Genomic DNA, 24,375 nt, shown 5'->3' with positions numbered 1-24,375 from the left:
AGAGCACTCTCTATTCCTTTACTCTCATAACCCAGTGGGACGGAAGACGGACACGACCGGCGCGCGGCGACTTTTTACATGCCCATCCGACGCATGGATCATCTTACTTGTCAGACAATCAGGTGATCAGCCTGCATTGTCCTAATCAAACATAGAAATAACATGTTTCCAACGCGGGAATTAAAACCACGACCTCCGACTCAAGAGCCGCGCTCTATACCACTAGACCATGGAGGCTATGACGGAGGCGTTTCCTCGCAAAGCAGGTCCAGTGGAAAACGTTGGAGAGCCATGCTTCGGCACGAATGGGCCAGCTCGACCGGAGAAATACCACGTTTTCAAAGAAAACCGGCGTGAAACAGCGCTTGCGCTGTGTTTCACCTAGTGAGTGAGTTTACCGGAGGCCCAATCCCCTACCCTATTCCTTCCCTACCCTCCCCTATTCCCTTTCCTTAACATCCCTACCCTCCCCTATTATCCTATTCCCTCTTAAAAGGCTGGCAACGCACCTACATCTCTTCTGATGCTGCGAGTGTCCATGGGCGACGGAAGTTGCTTTCCATCAGGTGACCCGTTTGCTCGTCTGCCCCCTTATTTCATAAAAAAAAGTGGTGAGACAGTGGTTAGTGCGCTGTGTCTTCACTGTGTCGCCTCTCTACTCGGCAGGTGTAGTCGAGCCCTAACTCTGGACGACATTAAATCTATCGAAACAACAGATACTAATGACAGCGAGCGGCGCGGCGGCGCGGCGGCGCGGCGGCGCGGCGGCGCGGCGGCGCGGCGGCGCGGGCGCTAAAAAACTCGATCAAAATACCTCAAACACACTTAACATAGCTCCGTACTCAAACTGGTCCCGGCGGATGAGATGGATGTGATTAAGAGACAAAAACTCCCTCACTTGTCTATTTCCATCACAATAAACGCAAAAACCGGGCGCCATCTTTATCGCGATGCCGAATCTAAATATATAAAACTCAAAGGTGACTGACTGACATGGTGATCTATCAACGCACAACCCAAACCACTGGACCGATCGGGCTGAAATTTGGCATGCAGGTAGCTGTTATGACGTAGGCATCCGCTAAGAAAGAATTTTGATCAATTCTGCCCCAAGCGGTTAAAATAGGGGATGAAAGTTTGTATATAATAATACTTCTTAACGCAAGCGAAGCCGCGGGCAAGAGCTCGTTAAAAATAAAACTGTTGCTTACTATATTACCTATATTTAGTTACTAGATGACGCCCGTACATTTTTTTGGCATAAATTATCCTATGCCCTTTCCCGGGACTCAAGCATCTCCATACAAAATTTCAACAAAATTGGTTAAGCGGTTAAGGCATGAAGAGGTAATAAAAATAAAAATCAATCAAATGTTAACAAAATATTTATTTCTAAACAAAGTTAACTATCTCCACCAAGCCAATGTCACAACATCTAAAGGCAAAGGGTGGAGCAGCATAAAATCTAAGGAAATCGGAAAATGTCGGATCTACTGGCCGCCACACCGACTGGGACCTCACCGTTCAAAACATTAATATTATTATTATGCAATTTATAAAACAATAAATATATATTTATTATATGTATAACATATTAAACTCTATTCTATTAAATATATATATACACATATATATAAAAAAAAATAAAAAAAAAGTGTCCATGGCGTGATGGACCACAATTAATTAAAATTCATAATATTATTTCAATTATCCTTGGTGCGAAAAATCTAAATAATAAAATAACAAAAAAAGGATATGGACGAACAGTCCATAGACGGCCCCAATTTTATACTTAATAAAAAAAAATAAAAAAAAAAAACAAAGTTAACACTTTTAGAACGTCAATATGAGCCTACCACCGGTTATATACTACCGGTAATAGGCAGACATAATTATCACACATCGCATTTATAATATTAGCTGGTATGGGTAAATATTTCAAAACTAAGTTTATGACTCTTCCTACACTGTCCGAAAACATCTTGATACGAGAAAAAATACGTAGCATATTTTAAAATATCACTTATCAATGAAGAATCCATACATCACTGACTCGCCCTTACTAAGTAAGGTGACACCATGTACAGTACTGTCAGAGCTGATCTTCCTAGGTGTAGGTCACAGTTACAAGGTTTAAATAACGACTTTAGAACTGTATTTCAAAATCTTAAACCAAGGAGAAATATACATAAAACGGCCAATATTTGGACGCTGTTAAGCATTCGTGTGCTAACCCACAAAAAATTATGTACTTATTGAGTTATGAATGCAGTTATGTTCTTTAGATGATTTAGAACAAGACTGCATTCAAAATTTAACAACAAAAAAATTGTGGGTTAGGACACTAAATACTAATGCTTAACAGCGACCATTTAAGAAGGCATAAATTATTATATTACCCTTACTAATAAAAAAATCTACAGTCTGCGATGCTGTACATACAGCAAAAGAGTGTGAAGAGAGACGCTGCTAATTATACGTAACATATTATATTTACGTCTCTATTCGTCTGAAAACCTTAAAGTGCCATTCCGATTTTTGTCGCAAGATTGATGAAGAAGAAGACATGACTTTTGACAAAAATTCAAACCAAATGCTACTTTATGACCTAGACTGTAGGTTTTATTTTTAACCGACATTGATCTAGCGACCTATGCCGCTGCTTTGTAATAATATCACTGATTTCCATTATACAAGTACGCATATTGGAGGTCAGTGAATAATATGCATTGTGGCAAAGGTCGGAAAGACACCTTTACATGTTTATTCGTCCGAAAGCCTTAGCAACTTTATACTATGCACTTTGTGGTATTCCCGACTGACGAATTTCGTGTATAGTGATGTCATCGCGATCTTATCGATACTTGTCCCACGTGACCTCATCAGCAATCTGTCATCGTCTGTCACCGTCGTCCGTCAAAGTTTCGGCTGTGATCGTGTTTTCGATTACTTTTTTGCGAGTTATCGGCATTCGGTGTTTCGTTTTGGTCATTACTGTTTTTGCCGATTCGAATAATGAGATATCGATTTTACTACCCTCTGTAGAAATAAAATTTTAATTTTTTGCGATGTAATTGGATTTTTTATACGCTCTATAACACTATGTATTAAATAGATAACAGACAATAATATTATAGTTCTCATATTCCTAGTATTGCTTGGCATTTTATAATAATTACTATCGCATTATTCTGTGATGACTTTCAATTACTGGATTGCATATTTGTAACTCGATATAGTATTTCTAGATTAATCTGTCACTCGAGATATAGTCCAAGCCACAAAGCAAGTCATCAGACTTCATATTACACTGCTGTTGACGCTTGCAAATCCGTTGCGCCGGTTCATTAGGTCACTTTTCGTTTCTCAAAGTATCTTCATACCAAATTTCATCTAAGTCGGTTCAGCAGCTTAAGCGTGAAGAGGTAATAGACACACAGACATACTTTCGAATATTTCTTAATGTAGAGATGTCTACGTGTGACTTATTGTTTGCTTTACGTCATTTTGAAGACACGCTGTAGAGCAACGTTACCAATATTCTCTCTCAGTTATATGTGAGGTATCCGGTGCAGGTGAAAAAGACCATTAGAAAGCTATGAGAAAATATGCGTTCTAATTTGGTAGTGTTCATTATAAATAATAATATTTATGTTGATATAAATAAACATATTAGTTGCTATAGATAAGACTAGAAAACTTTGTTCTGAAACGGACATCTACCTTTTTAAAAGCTTTTATTTAACATGCTCTGTATGTATGTAAGTACTAAGTATGTATGTTCGGGTGAAATTTTGGAACTCAATTTTCCACTATTATGTAGTTAAATTTTAGTTCTAAGACTCTAGGTCTACTATAACGGATAGTACCCTATGATAGGATTTAACGGCATTAAATGCCACGGCCTCACAGAAAACCGGCCTGATTTGATACGGTGAAGTATGCCAAATAAGTGAAGTAACCAGACGGTGGCCAAAGGAAATGGCGAATTTTAGAATAAGAACATAAAGCAATATGAGAAGATACATGACATGTAAAAAATCGGTCAAGTACGAGTCGAACTCGCGCACGAAGGGTAAGGGTAAGGGTAGGGTAATTTAAAATATTGTTTTGTTATTATTATATGTTGTTATAGCAGCTGCAGCCAGCAACAGATATATACATAATCCGTGAAAATTTCAACTCTCTAGCTATTACCGTTCTTGAGTTACAGCCTGGAGACAGACATACGGACAGACAACGAAGTCTTAGTAATAGGGTCCCGTTTTTACTTTTTGTGTACGGAACCCTAAAAATGTATAGCTATAGCTATCACGATTCACGTATTATAAAGGACTAGATCTTCCGCGCGACTTCGCCCGCGTAATTTAGGAATATCACGGAAACCGTAAATTTTTCCGCAAAAAAAAGTCGAACAAAGAACATACATGGGACTAAGCAACAGTTATTGCAATATCTACAATACAAATCGTGGTTATGTACGCATGGTAAATACATAATAACAATGAGTCAGTACGTGATGCGACAACCTGCGCATTCCTGTCTTATTGGTTTCCGCTGTACTGTGGACACTTACTCACTTGCTACTTGCATATAATATGTAAACGCCTCCGTGGTTTAGTGGTTAGAGCGTCGCTCTCGACTCCGGAGGTCGTGGGTTCGAATCCCGCGTTGGAAACATGTTATTTCCAAGTTTGGTTAGGACAATGCAGGCTGATCACCTGATTGTCTGACAAGTAAGATGATCCATGCGTCGGATGGGCATGTAAAAAGTCGGTCCTGCGCCTGATCTCTCGCCTGTCGTGTCGGTCTTCCGCCCCACTGGGTTATGAGAGTAAAGGAATAGAGAGTGCTCTTGTGTACTGCGCACACACTTGGGCACTATAAAATTACTCCTGCGTACCTGGTCTGGTTTCAATGAAACCGGCCACCGTCACCGAAACCGGTGTGGGGAGTATTATTATAATATGTAAGTTGTAAATATGTATGTACAATACATACGAGAATTACCTAGCCTACCTCCTCCTTGATTTAATAAGGTTATGGATAATTTACACGGTTACGAAAGTCACAGAAGTCTTTAAGCTTCTGGATTCTTTTTGAGCCTTTGAAACGTTGCAAATATTTTTCCGTTTATGTATGCTAGACTAGACAACATGCATGTTATAATGTTTTAATATTTTATGTCTGTCAAGTTAAGTTGTGTATAGCCTATCTGGCACTTATCAGGGAGTGGTGAAACATATTATAGTTATATTTCATGTATTCTAATTTCAAATGTTGCCTTCTAAGTCGGTCTCGCTCATACAATCTACGATCAAATCGAAAATTAGAGACAAGTACGAGTATGAAAATAAAGCTTCTATCATAAAAAAATATTATATCCGCAGCCGAATATAAAATTAAATATTTAATAGAATCTACAATAGAACTTTTTGAAAGTCTGTAAAAAATGACACCAACATTCACACTCGTGTTTTAACACAAGCTTTTTGGTGTACCCACACGGTAGCCTGCCTACCTGTCGTCATCTACATACAAAGGTTGGAACGGTGCCGAACAGCTATGCGACTATTGTACTTTTATTGTAACGGACTTTTTGTTACCGAGAAATAAGAATAGACGATGACAACGGTGAACATCACTTAAAACTGCTTAATTTGTTTTATAGTGAAAGGCTGCGCACACGCTAGGCTCATGATAGATGGTTGACTAAAACGATAGATTTTCAATCTGAGCCATGCTTCGGCACGAGAATTACCACGGGCTCACAGAAAACCAGCGTGAAACAGCGCTTGCGCTGTGTTTCGCCGAGTGAGTGAGTTTACCGGAGGCCCAATCCCCTACCCTATTCCCTTCCTTATCCTCCCCAATTCCCTCTTAAAAGACCGGCAACGCACCTGCAGCTCTTCTGATGTTGCGAGTGTCCATGGGCGATGGAAGTTGCTTTCCATCAGGTGTGAAAAAAAAGTGGACTTTACCATGCAATCGAATATTCGCATTGTCTATTAAAATGTTGTTATTGGCAATTATAATATCTGTATTTTGAGAACAATCAGAAAATATTGATTCTTAGGCAGATGGCGGACCATCGTTATTTGGTCAGATTGTGTCAAGCCTAGCAACAATGGCAGATTGAACAGCATTGACTTTAAATACACGACCAAGTGACATAGGTCCTATCTGCCTATGGATTAATGCCTCTGATTGTATATAATATCTGAGTTTAAAGTCAGTACTCAGTACGCAGCATTCATGACTTGGCAAACGCAACAATTTATAAATTCCGCCAAACAAATTCATATTTTATCAAACATACCGGCATTTTATCAAACATATTATGGCATTTCATCTCTTAAAGCATTTTAAAATTTAAATTAAAACTTTTAAAACACCTATTTTGTTAAACAATGTTAGAATGTTAACAAGCTCAGTGTATCGCATTGTAAATCAGATTTTAATCTATTGTTGCAGAAACTAGACGACAATGTGACGAAGCCGTTCCCGCCAAAACGACTGTCCGCCATCTTGATTACAAGCCGTGTTGCCAGGTAATTGCATGGTGTTGCCAGATCTGTAGCAAATTGAATTAATTTAAATAATTATTATGATTGTAACTGGGCATTAAAATTGTAAATTAGGTTATGCTTCTAATATTAATTGCTTGTTCAAACATAAAAGCTACTATTTTTGTTAGAATTGATACGAAAAATAACGAGAATGTAAGTAGCCATTCTACAGTTATAAAGTTATAAAATTTCTAGGTATCCTTAATCTCTATATCAGGGGCCACCAACTAGTTTCGCTCGGGGTCCATATTAAGAAATTAAATGACCTTCGCGGCCCGCACATTAAAAAAAAATTAAACAAAGGTAATAACGGAATTTACAAAGGTAATTTATCAATGAGAAAAGTGTCAATTTTTGTAGCTAATTATCTCTCTGAAGTTTGGAGTGAAATGTTGGTGCAAGCTTTTTTAATCAGAGACCGAAAGTTATTTTCAACGAAGTTCATCTTCGAAAATGCTTGGTCCGAACACTATGGGTCGGCAGTACGGATGCGGACCGCGGTCCGCCATTTGGTGACCCCTGCTCTATATAAAGCTTAGCTACTAACGTTAAACCCTAAGTATATTTTATTCAATTGTGTCATAAAACTTTTAATTAATCGAGTTGACTCAAAGTAGGCATATAAAATGTCATCAAAACCGATTCAGAGTTTACAGACATACAGATACGCTTTCGCTAATAATGCTAGTAATTGTATGGACTCCATATCCATGAGTTTTGAGACAGTTTTGTCTCGCATTCAGAAATCTGAATTGGCTAAATTACAGATTACAGGTGCAGTGTTATTGCTACTAGTTTCGTCTAGGAGTCTTTTTGTCTCAAGTGTGCGAATCCTTTGTGTTGCAAAATTCTATCTGTGTCTCAAGTGCGCGCTCTGCCTAAGAGCCCCCACAGACTACAGACTTTTAGTCAGCCGATAGTTTGACCAAATTTCGGTTTCAGTTTATTATTATCGGCCGATACAAATCGTTTAGTTTGCGCACCTTCATACATCTTCGTACTGATTAAATATTTTACTGGAGGCCCAATCCCCTGACCCCTACCCTATTCCCTTCCCTACCCTCCCCTATTACCCTTTTCCCTCTTAAAAGGCCGGCAACGCACTTGCAGCTCTTCTGATGCTGCGAGTGTCCATGGGCGACGGAAGTTGCTTTTCATCAGGTGACCCGTTTGCTCGTTTGCCCCTTATTTCATTAAAAAAAAAACTATCGGCCGACTAAAAGTGTGCAGTCTGCGGGGGCCCTAAGGTTGACCAGCTGGCCACTATCAATAATATCAGCGGTTAACAGGCAACAGGCTGTAGGGAATGTTATCTGCGATCGCTCGTTACGCCAGACACATCAATGGCGGCGGGGCTAGGAAACATGTTTAATTACTAGCCGATCCGCCGAACGTTGTTTTGCTAGAGGGCCGAGAGAGAGAGAGGGAGTTGCTATTTTAGATGTGGCGTTGTAATAAAAACTTCTTGGAAACTTAAATACTTTCTCGACCTTCTAAAACGTTATAGTCAGGGAGCCCTAGAACAAAATTTTTTTTGATTACTATCAAGCAAATTTTTGCGAGTAGCTTCATTTTGATAAGACAAACAACTTTTTTATTTGCAAAAAATCTTGAAAGTGGTAGTTAGGAAGGCTGGTAGATAGAAAGGATTTCATACTTTGATTTGATGGTCCTAAAATATGGATTGTTCTATTTGTAGGACAATGTTACTCTTAAATTATACATATAACTATTAACCTACCAATATACAAAATCAGCTTGTTAGGGTTCCGTTTTAGGGTACCGTAGTCAACCAAGTTTTGTTGATTACAGAAAAATGTTCTTTGTCTTATCAAAATGAAGCTACTCACAAAAAATTAGCTTGATAGTAATAAAAAAAAAATTGTTCTAGGGCTCCCTGACTATTATTTTGAGTTCTATAAAAACATGTTGGCTGACTCTCAGACCTACCCTACAAGCACAGATAATTTCAACGTAATCAGTCTAGCCGCATAAGAAAAATAGAGGTGTTTTGAAAAAGTGATGATAATTTTTAAACTTGGTCGTTATTTTTTGTAAAAGTCATACTTTCTTAAAAGCCAAAAGCCGCCGTAAGTATATGTTTTCGTACTTGTTGAAATGTTCTCTCGTCACGTACGAAAATTCGGCGAATTCCATAATTATGACGATCTTTCATATTCTCGCTTTTGACTTTAAAAATAATAATTTTCCTGTACAATTTGATAATATTGTTTATACATTTGTAGCAACAAATATAAAAACACAGAGGGTAAAAATATCGGAATACTTTTAAATTAATTTGCCAACTGACACCTTGCGCTATAATTAAGCGTGGGATTTCTGTTATTCAATATTATCACTTATCAACTTTCGTATCTAGAAACGTTCATAATTTCGTCTTTTCGACAATCAAGATCCCTTTGAAATGCTTGGATTTCCAACATTCTATTCATTTTATTCTAAAATCACTTTTATCTCTTGTTGGTATAATAATATTTTTTTAAATATATTTTGTTGTCTAACAACAGCTGCATTCCAACGTATAATCTACCGTCTCATTATTATTGTCAATTAAGAGCAGGATGGCAATAAATTGTGTATTAAAATAAATTGCAAACGTCATGATTTTATGGCGCTGCGCAGTCGTTGCCACTTATTAGTTTGCAATTTCAAATACCGTGATTTTTTTAATTTTGATTTTTTTACAAACGCCAGTTCTTCGCATTTGAACGAATATTAGAATGCATGTTATCATAAAGTTTTAAGCAGAGTTTTGCCGGGAATGTGAAAGAGTGATGTTGTGTTTTTGTAATATTTTCCTAAAAATGTGTTATCTGGGTTTTTAATGTGTAATATTGGTAGGATATCAACCATTAGATATTCGTTATCGTGCACAAGTGTAGGAAAGTGATGTAATATCCAGAAAGGTGCTATTTTGTGTTCCCTCCAAAACTCCATCGAAAGTTTCAGTAAAGCGTCTACCACTTTACTGAATCGACCGACTTGACTTCTAGACTTTAGACCTGACAATATTACAGAAAAACCATGCTGAAAATTGTATTAAAGAAAATTGTTTTTCCGCTTTACCTAATATTATACTCGACACTGGCCATCGAGTGCCATTATAAGAAAAAAAAGCTTTTAACATATTTGAATAAAAGGGCGGTTTTTTCTAGTCCCTTTTGACTGATTACAAAGCATTTTTCAATAAGATTTTCATTCTCATTTTCAGTAACTCTTGCGAGAACTTGCTAATCAAAGTATCAAACGAATATCCTTCGATTAGGAGTCGATACTCATAGTTTTTTTTTTTTAAATAATGAATACACTTTTGAAAAAATATATCCTCTGCCAGTATATTTCGGCGAAGCAAATTTTATTTTCACTTCGAGCACGAGCATTAAATTTCTCGAGAAAACTATTAATTTTAATAAGAAGTGCACTGAAGTAACTCGGCTAATGGATGCTTATTAAATTTATTTATAACTAATAACACTAACAACATAATCCAGGCTGCGCGACCGGTCTAGTAAGTGTTGCCAACTATCAGAAAATACCAAAAAAATTGGTACATTTATCTTCTTTTAAGAGTCATTTTGTTGTTTATTTTACAAGACATTATGCTGACACCGGCCCTGATTACGTGATTATGAAAAAATCTGATTGTAAGTCCACAAAAAATAGCCTATGATTCTTCACGTGGTCTATTTCTTATCTGTGCCAAATAACAGAAAAATTGCTCGAGTGACATAAGCCCTTTCAAATAATTTCCCTCGTTTTTTCCACATTTGCCTCTTCTTCTTCGCTCCTATTAGTCATAACGTATAATACCTATATCCTTCCTCGATAAATGGGCTATCTAACATTGAAAGAATTTTTGAAATCGGGCCAGTAGTTCCTGAGATTAGCGTGTTCAAATAAGCCCTTTCAAATAATTTCCCCCCGTTTTTTCCACACTTTCCTCTATTTCTTCACTCCTATTAGTATTAGCGTGATAAAATATAGCCTATAGCCTTCCTCGATAAATGGGTTAGCCTATGATTCTTCACGTGGTCTATTTCTTATCTGCGCCAAATAACAGAAAAATTGCTCGAGTGACATAAGCTCTTTCAAATAATTTCCCTCGTTTTTTACACATTTTCCTCTTCTTCTTCGCTCCTATTAGTCATAACGTATAAAGCCTATATCCTTCTTTGATAAATGGGGTATCTAACATTGAAATATTTTTTCAAATCGGACCAGTAGTTCCTGAGATTAGTGCGTCCAAACAAACCAACAATTACATCCGCTTGTAAATCAATTTGTCTGTGTTACCTACGGGACAATAAAAACGTTTCGTTGTTCAGCTATTTCTCAAAGCTATCGAATCTCTTTAATGGTTTTCTAGAGGAAACAAATCAAGTTAAGTGGTTTTACAGATGTAGAGCTGGCAACACCAGCCAGACCGGTGTATGACTAAAGTGCATGTAACTTAGTGTCGCAAATAACCTAGCTTACCTAATAAGGAACTAGTACTAGGTCCGCTAGGCTTTGTGCTCGATAAAATACCTCCGTGGGCAGATAATTGTGGACCCTCTCCTTAAAAATAGATTTTACTATCGAATTTTAGTATCGCAAATAAACCTAAGATCTTTATTTGAGGGCTTTTTATTCCTTCATTGGAATTTTTATTACTCACTACTAAATGTATTTTTACGACTGCTTAATATAGATGACTTTATTTAAGACCAAAATATGTGCCTACTATTTGCCGAACAGAATAATTCATTTAGTATTATTATGAAGAACAAAACGTTTTAACTCGACCAAATTAAGTGTCATACAAATTTCTTTATTGCGATGTGATTATATTGTGGTTCTAAAATTGTAAGCATAATCTCCCTATTCTGAAGTTTGATTACTACACTTGTACTAGTGAAGATCATACACTTGACGACCTCTGTGGCTCAGTTGGTGGGCTGTTGGTAGCTTAAGCCGCGGGTTCGAATCCCGCCGACGGAACAAAAAGTTTTTCAAAAGTTCCTGGATCTTGGATGTGTATTAAATATGTGTATCATATAATAAAAATCTTAAATATATGTATAGTATAAAAATATTAAATATATGTATTTCCGTTGTCTGGTACCTATAACACAAGTCCTTCAGGTACTTAGCACGGGGCCAGACTGACGTGGTGTGAAGCCTCCATAGATATTATTATTATAAACACCCTAAAGTATTGTAGGTACTGGGCTTACGTTATATTACTTTTTACTTAGTTCTGTTATCCCCCTATAAGCAAATTATTTTACATCTGATTTTATACCTTTGAGTTTAAATAGTCATAACTGGTTCAACTAGTTATTTAAATTTTGCGTTGCTGTTATGTTTGTTGAGAACATTAGCATGGATTTAATTTATTTGAAATTACCAACCAAGGTTCGTATAATTTTTCGCTAGGACTTGGTACTTGGAACTATTTGCACACTCAGGCAGTGGGTATTCTTGGGGGTTATTTGGACTCCTATAATTTCATTTCTTTAATAGCTTGCGTAAGTGAAAAAGTTGAAAAGTTAATACCTATTACGACTTACGAGTATATTCACAATATTAGCAAGCCCAGATTTCCGGGATCGATTCGATCACCGATCACACTAAACTCACATAGAACTTGACTACCGATATGCCTGTCTATCTGAAACTTAAACTTATGAGCTCCTTTTAAGAAAAACTCTCATAATATTACAAACACGTAGGTACGTGTTTTAAGCCTTCAGAACAAGCTCAGCAAAATCTTTATTTCGGACTTCTTTTAAATATCAACAAATAAAACTGTTTTAATTTAAAACGGTGATTTATGAAACCTGTTATAATATAAATTAGGATTTAGCAATGACATCAGCGTGTGTAGGTCTGGAGCCAGTGACCGCACGGTTTTGTAAACATGTGAGATTATCTTTATATTATAACTTGGGTACTTATCTCATACTTGGGCCTCACTTTAATATAGTACAGACTACAGGGTAATATAGGGACTTCACTTTGTTCAGATACAATTTTATGTTAACACTTAAATCCTATAACTAAATTCATAATAATAATCATATATACATACTTAAATAAGTAATATATTATAATAAACATACATAAACAATACTTAATGTTGTTGTAAATGAAAAGTTTTGGCTCTGAAAAACTTATCTGTTATTCTATTTTATACTAGTATACTTATTAAAAACGCCAATATTCAGGACTGGATGCAGCTTTACTTTAGTTTAAAGTCACTACTCACTATAAATTATTGTTAAAATGATTGCGAAGTTATATTATCTATATCTTGCACAATCGACGTAGACGGTTTAACTGTCCAAGACGATATTATGCGATCATCGACAAGTAATGACCTAGAACACGTTCGTAGACGCATGTATTCGTCCGTCTGTGGCGTTAAAATCCTGCATCTCGATTCCCGACATCGAAGCTCTTACAGGGCATCCGTATAATATTATAATAATATTATATACCAAAATTTGGCGACCTCTGTGGCTCAGTTGGTGGGCTGTTGGTAGCTCAAGCCAGGGCTTGCGGGTTCGAATCCCGCCAAGGGAACAAAAAGTTTTCAAAGTTCCTGGGTCATAGATGTGTGTACCATTTATAATAACAATCTTAAATATATTTAGGTATAATAAATAAAATAAAATAAAATAAAAAGCCTTTTATTTCTTACAAACTACAAAAAGTAACATAAAAGAGAAAGTAAAATATTATATCTATTAAAGTAAGAACCCCTCATTCGAAGGTGAAGGCCTCCTCCAGAGTTTGCCAACTGTCTCTATCATTAGCTTTTCTAAACTATTGTTTCCCGGCCACTTGTACAACATTGTCTGACCAACGTGTTGCTGGTCGACCTCTTTTTCTGGTACCTGGTGGTCCGCTTAATGATGTTAGTTTGTAAGTCCATCTGTCATCTGTTAGTCAAGCCACGTGACCCGCCCCACGCCATTTGAGTTTTTTACAGAAGGTCAGAGCGTCGGTCAATTTTGTTCTCTGTCTTATAATTCTATGGGGGATCTTCTGTATTATTTTTACTTTAAGTATGCTTCGTTCCATACTTCTTTGGCATGTTTTTATTTTTGACTTTATGCGGTAAGTAAATGGCTATGTTTGACTAGCGTATGTTAGTGAAGGGAGAATGCAGGAGTCCATTATTTTTTGTTTAATTTCTATCGGCATGTCGCTCTTTAATATTTCTTTTAAGCTCCAAAATTTCTTCCATGCTATTGAACTTCTTCTCTCCACTTCTTGTTCATTTCTTTCTTTGTGAAAAGAGATAAGCTTTCCCAGATATACATAATGTCTATGTATATATTTAGGTTTAGTATAAAAGTATTAAATATATTTCCATTGTCTGGTACCCGTAACACAAGTTCTTCAGCAATCAGGTACTTACCACGGGGCCAGACTGATGTTGTGTAAAGCGTCCATATATAATATTATTATTAATATATACCACAGCTGAAATTAAAGGCTTCGGCCTGACAGAGTATACCGCCTCGCTCGGTCAAAATATCTTCTTTGTGGCCACCACTCATATCGCTAACGTGGCTGCATAAAATCGCTAGTGTGGTCGCATGATAACATGTCAGTCAGGCGATACAGCGGCCGGTTTGATGCACTTCAGTTTCGGTGTTAGTTCCCGTTACATCTCGCATGTTAGCTACCAGTTTGGCTCGTCTCAAACGTTTATACTTCATTGACTATATTATGAATATTTTTATACACGTCCCCATCTCAATATTATAATAATAAAAACACTATTTCCGTACTATCCATATTCCATATACTTAGCCTCAATAATATAACCTCTTCACGTCCAAACCGCTGAACTGATTTTGCTGACATTCTCTTGGGTTATATATTACTAGCTGTCCCGGTGAACTTCGTGTCACTTAAAAACCTTCCCTGGACTTCAAGGATTATTTAAAGACTAAAATTAGCAGAATCGGTTTAGCCGTTATCGAGATATAGCGTTACTAACACAATTGAAAATCAGTTTTTATACATATAAATAAATAGCTGTCCCGGTGAACTTCGTGTCACTTCAAAACCTTCCCTGGACTTTTACGAATATTTTAAGACTAAAATCAGCCTGAACGGATTGTTCAGCCGTTTTCGAGTTTTAGCGCGACTAACACATTTGAAAATCCATTTTTATATATAAGAGATATTAGGTATGAGTAAAGACGAAAAAAATATATTATAATATACCCGGTTTGGACGTGACGAGAGCTAACAGACAGACATACACCCTTTCGCATTTATAATATTATTATGGATAATGTTGCTCCTATAACTATGCGAGATCGCCCCTAAAACGCCACTTCTCTGGAATAGTGTCTAGACTAGTGCCTATCTTATCTCTCTGAACATACACAGAACCTACGAGCTATTAGAGTCCCGTTAAGGCCCTATGGGTGCGGAAATAATAGCCGGCCGCTAACGGTGATGGGATCTGCGGCACCAGACATACACACACCTGCTAATGAGTTCCCGGACGCGGTGGACACGACTAGAGCAGGTATCCTCTAGAACAGGGGTCACCAATTATTACTTTGGTTCAGGGTCCATTTTAAGAAATTATATGACCTTCGCGGTTCACACATTTTATAAAAAAAATATATTTTTTAAATAAAGGTAATTACGAAAACTACTTTTTATTTAGATATTAACGAGAAAAGTGACAATTTTTGGAGCTAATTATCTCTCTTATATCGTGAGTGAAATTAGTGCCTGGAGATGTTCATCAGTAAGTCGAGACCGAAATTTATTTTTAACGAAGTTGATCTTCTAAAATGCTTGGTCCTCATACAATGGGTTGGCGTTTCGGATGAGGATTGCGGACCGCGGTCCGCCATTTGGTGACCCCTGCTCTAAAAGATGTACGAAATGTTGATGACCTTGAGGTTAGATTAGGTATTAGGTTTTGCTTTATAAAATTAGGTGTTGTTTGCTTCTTTTGCTACTAAATAGTGTTAATAAACGATTTATGCGGCGAATATTCCAGACTTTTAAGAAAATCCTAAATAAAACCAACATTTTTCTAATGCAACAACTACAAGAAGGAAAGCTTTAATTGAATAAATCTATAAGATTGTCCAAAATTTGATTGAATCGTAACATTAATAATTATATTATTTTACACAAAGATCAATGAACACTCTAAACGTATAGTGAAATTCCTTAAAAAAACCAAACACAATTATTACGCTACATCACTTGTACGAAAAGGTAATCGATTCTTAAAATAAGATAAAAATACATCAGTAATTGATGGTCATTTTGGCCTTGAACGCCTTCAGCATTTAGTTACATAAAATACGAGTTGAGATTCTTTTTTTGCTGCAACAGGCTTCGGGCCATAAGTGAAAGTCGCCATTACCAAAAACGCATTGAAGAGGTCATCGTTACGTCACTTTTAAAAAATTATTCGCGCGGCAAAAAAGATTCCAAATTTGAAACCGCCCGCCATATTCTGATTTTGGCTGTAATTAAGATTTTATTGCTAAAACTTATAATTTAACTAGCTTTTGCTCGTGGCTTCTCGCGCTTTAAGAAGTATTATTATATACAAACTTTCATCCCCTATTTAAAGGCTGGGGTGGAATTGATCAAAATTCTTTCTTAGGGGATGCCTACGTCATAACATCTACCTGCATGCCAAATTTCAGCCCGATCGATCCAGGGGTTTGGGCTGTGCGTTGATAGATCACCATGTCAGTCAGTCATCTTTGAGTTTTATATTCACAGATTTTGTTTTGGGCAGTTAAATAAAGTTTGAGACCTGAAAGAATTTTGAAAATTTGAATTTGACCGTTTAAAAATAAAAGAAAGATCTACATTTATAGGTATTTTACTCATACTATGTTCTGTCCTTATCTTTTACGTTAGAATAGAGACTTAACAGACAAGGAAATAATATTGCACAACTGCAACGTGCAGATCTTTTCATTAGGTACAGGGAAATAGTCAAATGCAGTTAATTTTTTGCTATCTTTACCGCCAGTGCTGTCCATTAAAAATATCTCTACGGTGTCTCTACATGAGTCATGATGTCATTTCCGTTCCTGCTTGTTACCTTTTGACCTTTATGCATACGACATAAGGATCATTAAACAGTAAAATAATTCCGAATCGTCATTTAATTAAAAACCCATTGCAAACGGCCTTACATGTTCAAGGAGAAGACATGTATATTGTATGAACAATGTAGGAGCAATGTCGTCGCCTACTGCAATGAGCATGCAAATAACCTGATGTATTTGTACTGTAGGCGAGGTTTGCGTGTTTGCTTATTATAATTTTATTTAATTTTTATTTAGCGCATTAACTTTTTGACCATCATATTATTCTGTAGCTCTCCTGCGGCCTTACAAAAGATAAAAATGTAGGAGGCAAAATAAAACTGACGCTACTTATAACTATTTCACTATAACGTAATAAGATTGTAGGTGTTATATTGTGACAATCGTTTTATGGTCTTTAAAAGGGCCCATTCACTATCCTGCATAAGCCGGCGGACTGCATGACGGACTGCAATGCAGGGTAATGAATGGGCCATTTAAGAGCCGAACCGAACGGACAAGTTATGCTAAAATTTAAAATTAAAAAATTGAAATTCGAATTTTTACTGCTTAAAACTGTTACCTCAATTTGTTTGAGAAAGTAAACATTTTTGCGGTATGGTTTTTATCTTGATAACGCCATTAGTCGATGGTAAAATCCGTTTTTAAGGAGAATAAGAAGGACATTGCACTTCTGTGGCGGCAAAAATCAAAATGTTTTTTTGTATCCACAAATCTATTTAGATAAAAACTAACTGCTAATTAAGCCGTCAAACAGACGTCAGATTAAAACAACTGATTGTCTCGGATCATAAGTCATAATAGTTTTTGTCTCAGGTCAATTAGCAACACACCTGATAGTATCAACATCCTAATTGTATAATGCTCTGAGAAAAAACTATTTAAAAAAACATAATGTACTATTGAAATCTGTATTTAACTATTTGTTTTCAAGTCAAATGATAAAATTGCTTGCTTTTAATTCTTGAGCATTGCGCGCGTTGATGTCTTTTTCAACAATTCGTCAAATTAAAAATTCTGCAAATAATTTCGACACTTCTGAATTTTGCGAAACTTTTCTACATTCTAATTTCTTTCATTTCGGATACTTGAAATGAAGATGAGTGGAAGAACCAAATAACTAACATTTTATAACATAAGGACAATTATTACTCATTTTTCAATTATAATTTGCACTGTCTTCAATTATGCCATGCACAGTGCACTTAGCTAAGAACTATGTGTATTTTTAATACCATGGTCCGATTGGAAACCGGCGTAGACTCCCGTTTCGTTTACAGATTTCAATAAAACAGTATTTTGTCGGTTACGCCTTACTTGGCAAGGGTATGAATTCAGAATATGTCACCACATAGGTATAGGTACTTGACGTTAAAATATATCTTCAATTAAAAAAACTACACTGACCACATCAATGACCTCAAACTTTAAGAATAAATTGAGGGCTTTTAGATTAGAGTTGCATTAGGACAAAATGGACCCCAAAATTTAGATTTTAGACTTTTAACGCACTCAGAGTGGAACATTCATTACTTAAGGGCCTATTTCACCACATCCTGATGGGTGCCGAATAGGCTATCCACCTCTTAACTTGACAGATGAAGTATGGAGAATCCGTCAAAAAGTTCTGAATAGCCTATTCGGTACTTTATCAGAAAGTGGTGATACAGGCAATAAATGTAATTAATTTTAATTATTGATTATGTAAAAAAAAAGTTTCATACATTATCTGTCAAACTCCTCTTTAAATTGAAGATTAATCATAAATAAAATATGTCTCTAAGTACGGCGCGGCGGTAAGTCAAGTAAGGGTATAGGATACATTTACCTCACATGCCATGTTTATTTAACGGTATGGATTGGTGTTAAAACGCTAACTGGAATCGTATTAAAGTCGTAAATGGTAGCGCCATGTTTTTACAATTACCAACACTTTGGCTCGCCGAGTTTTTGCTCTAACCGGCTTTGAACACTTATACTTTTCTATGTAACGCACTTAGTAGGACGTAATAATATCTTACCTAATAGGTGACTGGATGTGTTTTTTATGTCGCATAATGTTTTATTTAAAAGAATATATGCAGTTGGTTATGATTAGGTAACATAATAAAAGACATATGTGGATAATAGGCAACATTTATAAAAATTTTCGTTTTATTTTTGCATAAAAACAGGTTTCAGGACCAGAAAAATAATTTGCAATCAAAATGGGTATACTTATAAAGTTAGCCAGGTGATGAAGTATGTTATAGTTATTAGTTACAAGCTTCGTTATAAGTATGAAGGGTAGATGGAGGAGAACTATCTTATATGGGGGATATTTGAAAAAGTGTCCAGCTGTACGCAGTAAATAACAGTTGAAAAATCCTCCAACAGTGGCGCTAGCTGCAGCAAAGGGAATGAATGTAGCCGTTGGTGACAAAATATAAATTGAAGTTAGCTGAATAGCGAAGTCACAGAATTACTGGGTTAATACCAGGGCCCCCGTAAAGGCTATTGTTGCCTGTGTGCAAAAAAAGGATTTTGGCGCCCCTCTAGGCAATTTTTTTGGGACCTTGGTTTTGGCGCCCCTAAAGATGGCAATTTGGCGCCCCTAGAGGATGGCGCCCGTGTGCATTGCACACATTGCACATATGCCCTGGTTAATACCAATATATTTTGAAAAATATAACCCAAAATAGCTGAAATAAAAGCAGCTAAATGATTTAAAATTTACCCTGTTGCTACTACTACTACGCCACCCTAATTTAACGCATTTCAGCGGACACTTTTTACATACAGAGATAGTTCTCCTCCATCTGCACTCCATAGTTATAATTTATAAGGAAAAAAATTAGTAAATTATCTATACAATTATTAAAAAACAAAGTCGCTTTTTTCCCTCATGTCCCTTTGTTCCCTTTAATCTTTAAAACTACGCAACGGATTTTGATGCGGTTTTCTTTAATAGATAGTGATTCAAGAGGATGGTTATAGGTATAATAACATTCATTAAATAGTGGAGAAATACTGATATTGTTGGGGTTTCTAATGTGATGTCGTAATTAATTACAATTTTTCCGCTTACATTGCAAACGCAGGCACGAGATTTATCAAAATAATGTACCAAGTATTGTACACATTGAAAAGTTCTACAGAAAACTCCGCGACGGTCTATGTCTATCTATTATATCCTTCCCTGTGGTGTAGTGTGATCAACTATAGAGTTGATCACACCACATCACAGAAGACTGAATAGATCTGTATTTGTCAAAATGTATTCAGTCGTTTCAGACCGGTGTATAAAGAAACAAAACTTTCCTCCTTTTCTTAAATTGATTCAATGAATTTTGTGCGCTAATTCGACACAAAGTATTCTTAAATGAGTTGTAAAATTATTTCACTAGAACCACTCGCACAAAAACCGTAATGATAGGTTGTGGTCAGGGAAATTGGTAAAAGCCTTCAAACGCGTTATTATAATCCCATAAGATGCGCATAAGACGGCCATGTTGGTTTTATTCTTTTTTTTTTAATTTTGATGACTTAAGCAAGAGCGTTTTGGGAACACGACTTGAGAGGGTTCCGTAGACATTGAATTAGATCAAAATTATTACAAAGGTAATAAAATTAGGAAAAGTGCAACCTAGTATCGAGTAAATGAAACATATTTCAATCTTAAATCGAGGTAAATCAATTCTACGGCACGAACTTGAAAACCACTTTATAGAACTAACTCGTTTCTAACCATTTATTTCGTTGTTTGTATTCCAATTTTAAATCAAGTTTAATCTTATCACATTCTTTATAACTTGTATTCCAATTTTGAATTTAACATTTTTTTGTAACAATTTCCTCATAATTTTGCCAGCTGTTTTAAATGCTTTGTTTCGATCACGGTCGTCGAAACACTGTTGTCGTTGTGTGGGCAAGGGAAAGGCTGTTGTGGGCGAATATGTCGACGTCCTTGTGGACACTTAACTACTGATTTAAGGATTGATAGTATATACAGACTGTATAACATACATTCAATAAGATGTACAAAGGTTTGACATAATATTATGTTTTCGAATCATAATATTATTGACACTATAAATGAGCTGTTTAGAGCTAAACCAGCGTGGTCTTAGCTCGAAAAGGGGGGTATAAAAGTATACAAATACAGTACGTATACGTGGGAGAGCCATGCTTCGGCACGAATGGGCCGGCTCGACCGGATAAATACCACGTTCTCACAGAAAACCGGCGTGAAACAGCGCTTGCGCTGTGTTTCGCCGAGTGAGTGAGTTTACCAGAGGCCCAATCCCCTAACCCCTACCCTATTCCCTTCCCTACCCTCAACTATTCCCTTCCCTCCCCTTCCCTACCCTCCCCTATTACCCTATTCCCTCTTAAAAGGTCGGCAACGCACTTGCAGCTCTTCTGATGCTGCGAGTGTCCATGGGCGACGGAAGTTGCTTTCCATCAGGTGACCCGTTTGCTCGTTTGCCCCCTTATTTCATAAAAAAAAGTACATAAAAGACATTACCTACGTCTTGTATATTCTGTAATATTATTTTCCATAGATCATAAAAATGCGCTACCTACATTTTTCGTAGTAGCATTAATTATATTTCTTAATGGTGAATAGGCTACATTTTAGCAGTTGAAATTTATTGGTAGATTACTATAGATGTGATCGGTCATCGGAACTTTGTTTATGCTTAAATAAAACTTGATCTCAAGTCTCAACGATCAAATAATCTTTAATATTTTCTCTATCAAACATTTTAATAGCAGAATAGACATCAACTTCTTATACACAGTCAATAATCATGAAAGGGCAATGATAAAATTAATGATGGCAATAACGATGTCGTATTGTTCAGTGACGTGAGCCCACTTAATGAATAATGATTGAGTTGTCATTAAGTGCGCTGTGTGACCTTGTCGTGACGTCATAGTGGGCGGGAAATGCTGGACTGTTTGTTTTGTACTTTACGGCGGTTTTGTATAGAAGTATCACCTGATGCTGTGTTATTAAAGTCCTGCATAGATTATACATATATGTACACTTGTACATGAAAAATTAATAAAATATGATCCTTAAATACACCTGTATTAATAGCTCGTCTGTCAAGCGCCCAAAATTACTCTACTCGTCTTACTCTAAGAGCATTTTTTAATGGTACAGGTTTAACGACTAATTCCAAAAGATGCTTATTTTTCTAATATAACATTCGATAATTTATTATCTTTGAAGTGAAAACCTCTTTGGCGTTATTTTTTTAAATGGGTTTAAAATATTATGTTAAAATCAGGAAAAATAAAGAATATTTAAAAGCGTAAGACGGAGGGAGAGTAGATCGCCGATGTGATGTAAGACTTAAATTAATATCCCTTATTACTCTTGCTTTTCCATCTCATAAAACTTCATTCTATGATTCTTCCTTCGCCAGCACCGCTATTCGACTCTGGAACTCCCTATCCGATTTCATTAAAAATTCTGAATCTATAAAATATATATTCAAAAAACGTGTAAAACAATATTACTTAGACCTCTCTATATAAATCCGTTGGTGTGTAGATTCTTTTATTTATACTTTTTTTTTTGTCTTATTATGTCTGTGTAAAATTTATTTCGTTTATTCTATTACCGTATGTTATTAACTTATTACCTACGAATAATAAAAATTATTATTACTTATTATTAATGTATGTAATATAATATGTATATTTAATATTAATAATGTATGTAATATAATATTGTATATTTAGTTTTCGGTTGTCTGGAAGAAACTGCTTAAAGCAGTAAGACCGCCTTTTTGCACAATTTCGTAAATTTTTTTTATACCTTTTTTGTTGTTGTTATTTCTTTTGTTTTTTTTTTCTCTTTGATGTGTTTTTGTCTTTTCTTTTGTGTGTGCAAATAAAGAATTTATTATTATTATTATCCCTCTTTCGGCGCGGTGGCGAAAATGTATGCCTCGCTGTTTTTACATCTACCGGCACTCTCGTTGTGTAATAATTTTTTTAACCTCCTTTATTCTTTTCCAGGTGTAAGATGGCGCTAGTGTGGTATATGTTGGCGCTGCTGGCGGCGGCGCGGGCGCAGTCCAACTACGGGTCGCAGGCCAACAACATCGAGTACCAGGGCGAAGGCCTGCCCGACCAGACCGTGCTCGATGGGAAGGTAAGTCAATGAAATGAAAATATATTTTTGAAACGGGCAATTGGCCCACTACATATTTACACCACTGCAACTCCTGTGTCGCCAAGATCAACAGAGGCAACCAACCACGAAAACCCTTTAATATAATCTCAGGGATGCCCGAGGGACAAGCTAAATCTGTCTTGGTTACTGCAACGAAATTAATCAGAAGAAAGGTAGAAGATATCCAATTTGTTTTATTTCCGAATATGTCACAAAGTGACTCTTTTTTAGTTATCACTAAGTGCTAATAGATTTAAGCACTTACACTCACTCAGTGACCGAGGCCCCTGCAAACAATGTCATCGTCGTAAATAAATACTCTGTGACTGTAAGTGCTTAAAATGATAGTCCAGGGATGTTGCGGATCCCGATTTTTTCACATCCGCGGATGCGAATGCGGATGCGGATTTTTAGAGGTTCACATCCGCGGATGTGGATGCGGATGCGGATGTTGCGGATCCTACATAAATATAGTTTATAAAATGAAAAAGTATCATTTTCATTTTTATTAATGTATTACAAAATAATAGTACAGGTTCCCTAGAACAATTTTTTTGATTAATATCAAGCTAATTTTTCGCCAGTAGTTTCTTTTGAAACGCATTTTTAAATAGAACAATCCATATTTTAGGACCATCAAATCGAAATATTAAATTATATTTATCTCTGTTAGCTACCACTTTCGCAGAGGAAATTGTTGTTCGTTTTATCAAAATGAAGCTGCTTACGAAAAATTACCTTGATAGTAATAAAAAAAATTGTTCTAGGGAACCTGTACTATAATTATACTATTGTATTAAAGAGATAATAATTTGTAAATGAAAATTACATTAATTTCCCTGGTTTAACCTCTACCACTTTTTTTGTTAGTAAGTACTCGAAGTTATAAATAGGAGCATAAAGCATTATACTTAAATTATTAAATAGTAATGAATGAAAGACAATTGATGCACCACAATAAACGTGTCGGATCCTGTCGCCGTTTTCAGGGTTCCGTAATAAACAAGGCATCCTTATATTTTCGGTCTATCTGTCCATCTGTCTGTCTATTTCTCTGCGGTTTCACTCAGAGAATTTCGGCTTTGTAGGCTTACAAAGCCGAAATTCGGCATGAATGCACATACATAATATCAACGATGTCGACAAAATCCATCCATATACTAATATTATAAATGCGAAAGTGTGTCTGTCTGTCTGTCTGTCTGTCCGTCTATCTGTCTGTCTGTCTGTTACCTCTTTACGCTCAAACCGCTGAACCGATTTTTCTGTTTGGCAAGGTGATACTTTGAGTCCCGGGAAAGGACATACGATACTTTTTATCCCGGAAAAATGTACGGTTCCCACGCGATAAACGAAAATATGCAAAGTTTTAAAGTGGAAGAAATCGTTAGTGTCCAGTTTCTCCCCCTTCTACCAGCTATTAGCTAAACGGTTGATTCTGAAAAATATGTAGAAAAATTCACGGGAGTAGGAAATATGCTAAATTTAAAAAGAAAATTATCACGGCTAAGAA

General features: G+C 36.2%; 1 protein-coding gene across 3 annotated transcripts in view; it reads left to right on the top strand.

Annotated features, from left to right (window-relative positions):
- Positions 1-24,375, top strand: part of LOC121729956 — an 89,776-nt gene that overhangs the window by 46,454 nt on the left and 18,947 nt on the right. For all 3 annotated transcript variants that reach the window (XM_042118715.1, XM_042118716.1, XM_042118714.1), the window contains 2 exons: positions 6,475-6,551; positions 22,706-22,841. In XM_042118715.1, the coding sequence (XP_041974649.1) occupies positions 22,713-22,841 (129 nt within the window). In that variant the 5' untranslated portion in view covers positions 6,475-6,551; positions 22,706-22,712. The remainder of the gene's footprint in view (positions 1-6,474; positions 6,552-22,705; positions 22,842-24,375) is intronic.

Source organism: Aricia agestis, chromosome 8 (assembly GCF_905147365.1).
Source record: "Aricia agestis chromosome 8, ilAriAges1.1, whole genome shotgun sequence".
NCBI classification, from domain to species: domain Eukaryota; kingdom Metazoa; phylum Arthropoda; class Insecta; order Lepidoptera; family Lycaenidae; genus Aricia; species Aricia agestis.
This window is presented reverse-complemented; position numbering and strand designations above follow the sequence as displayed.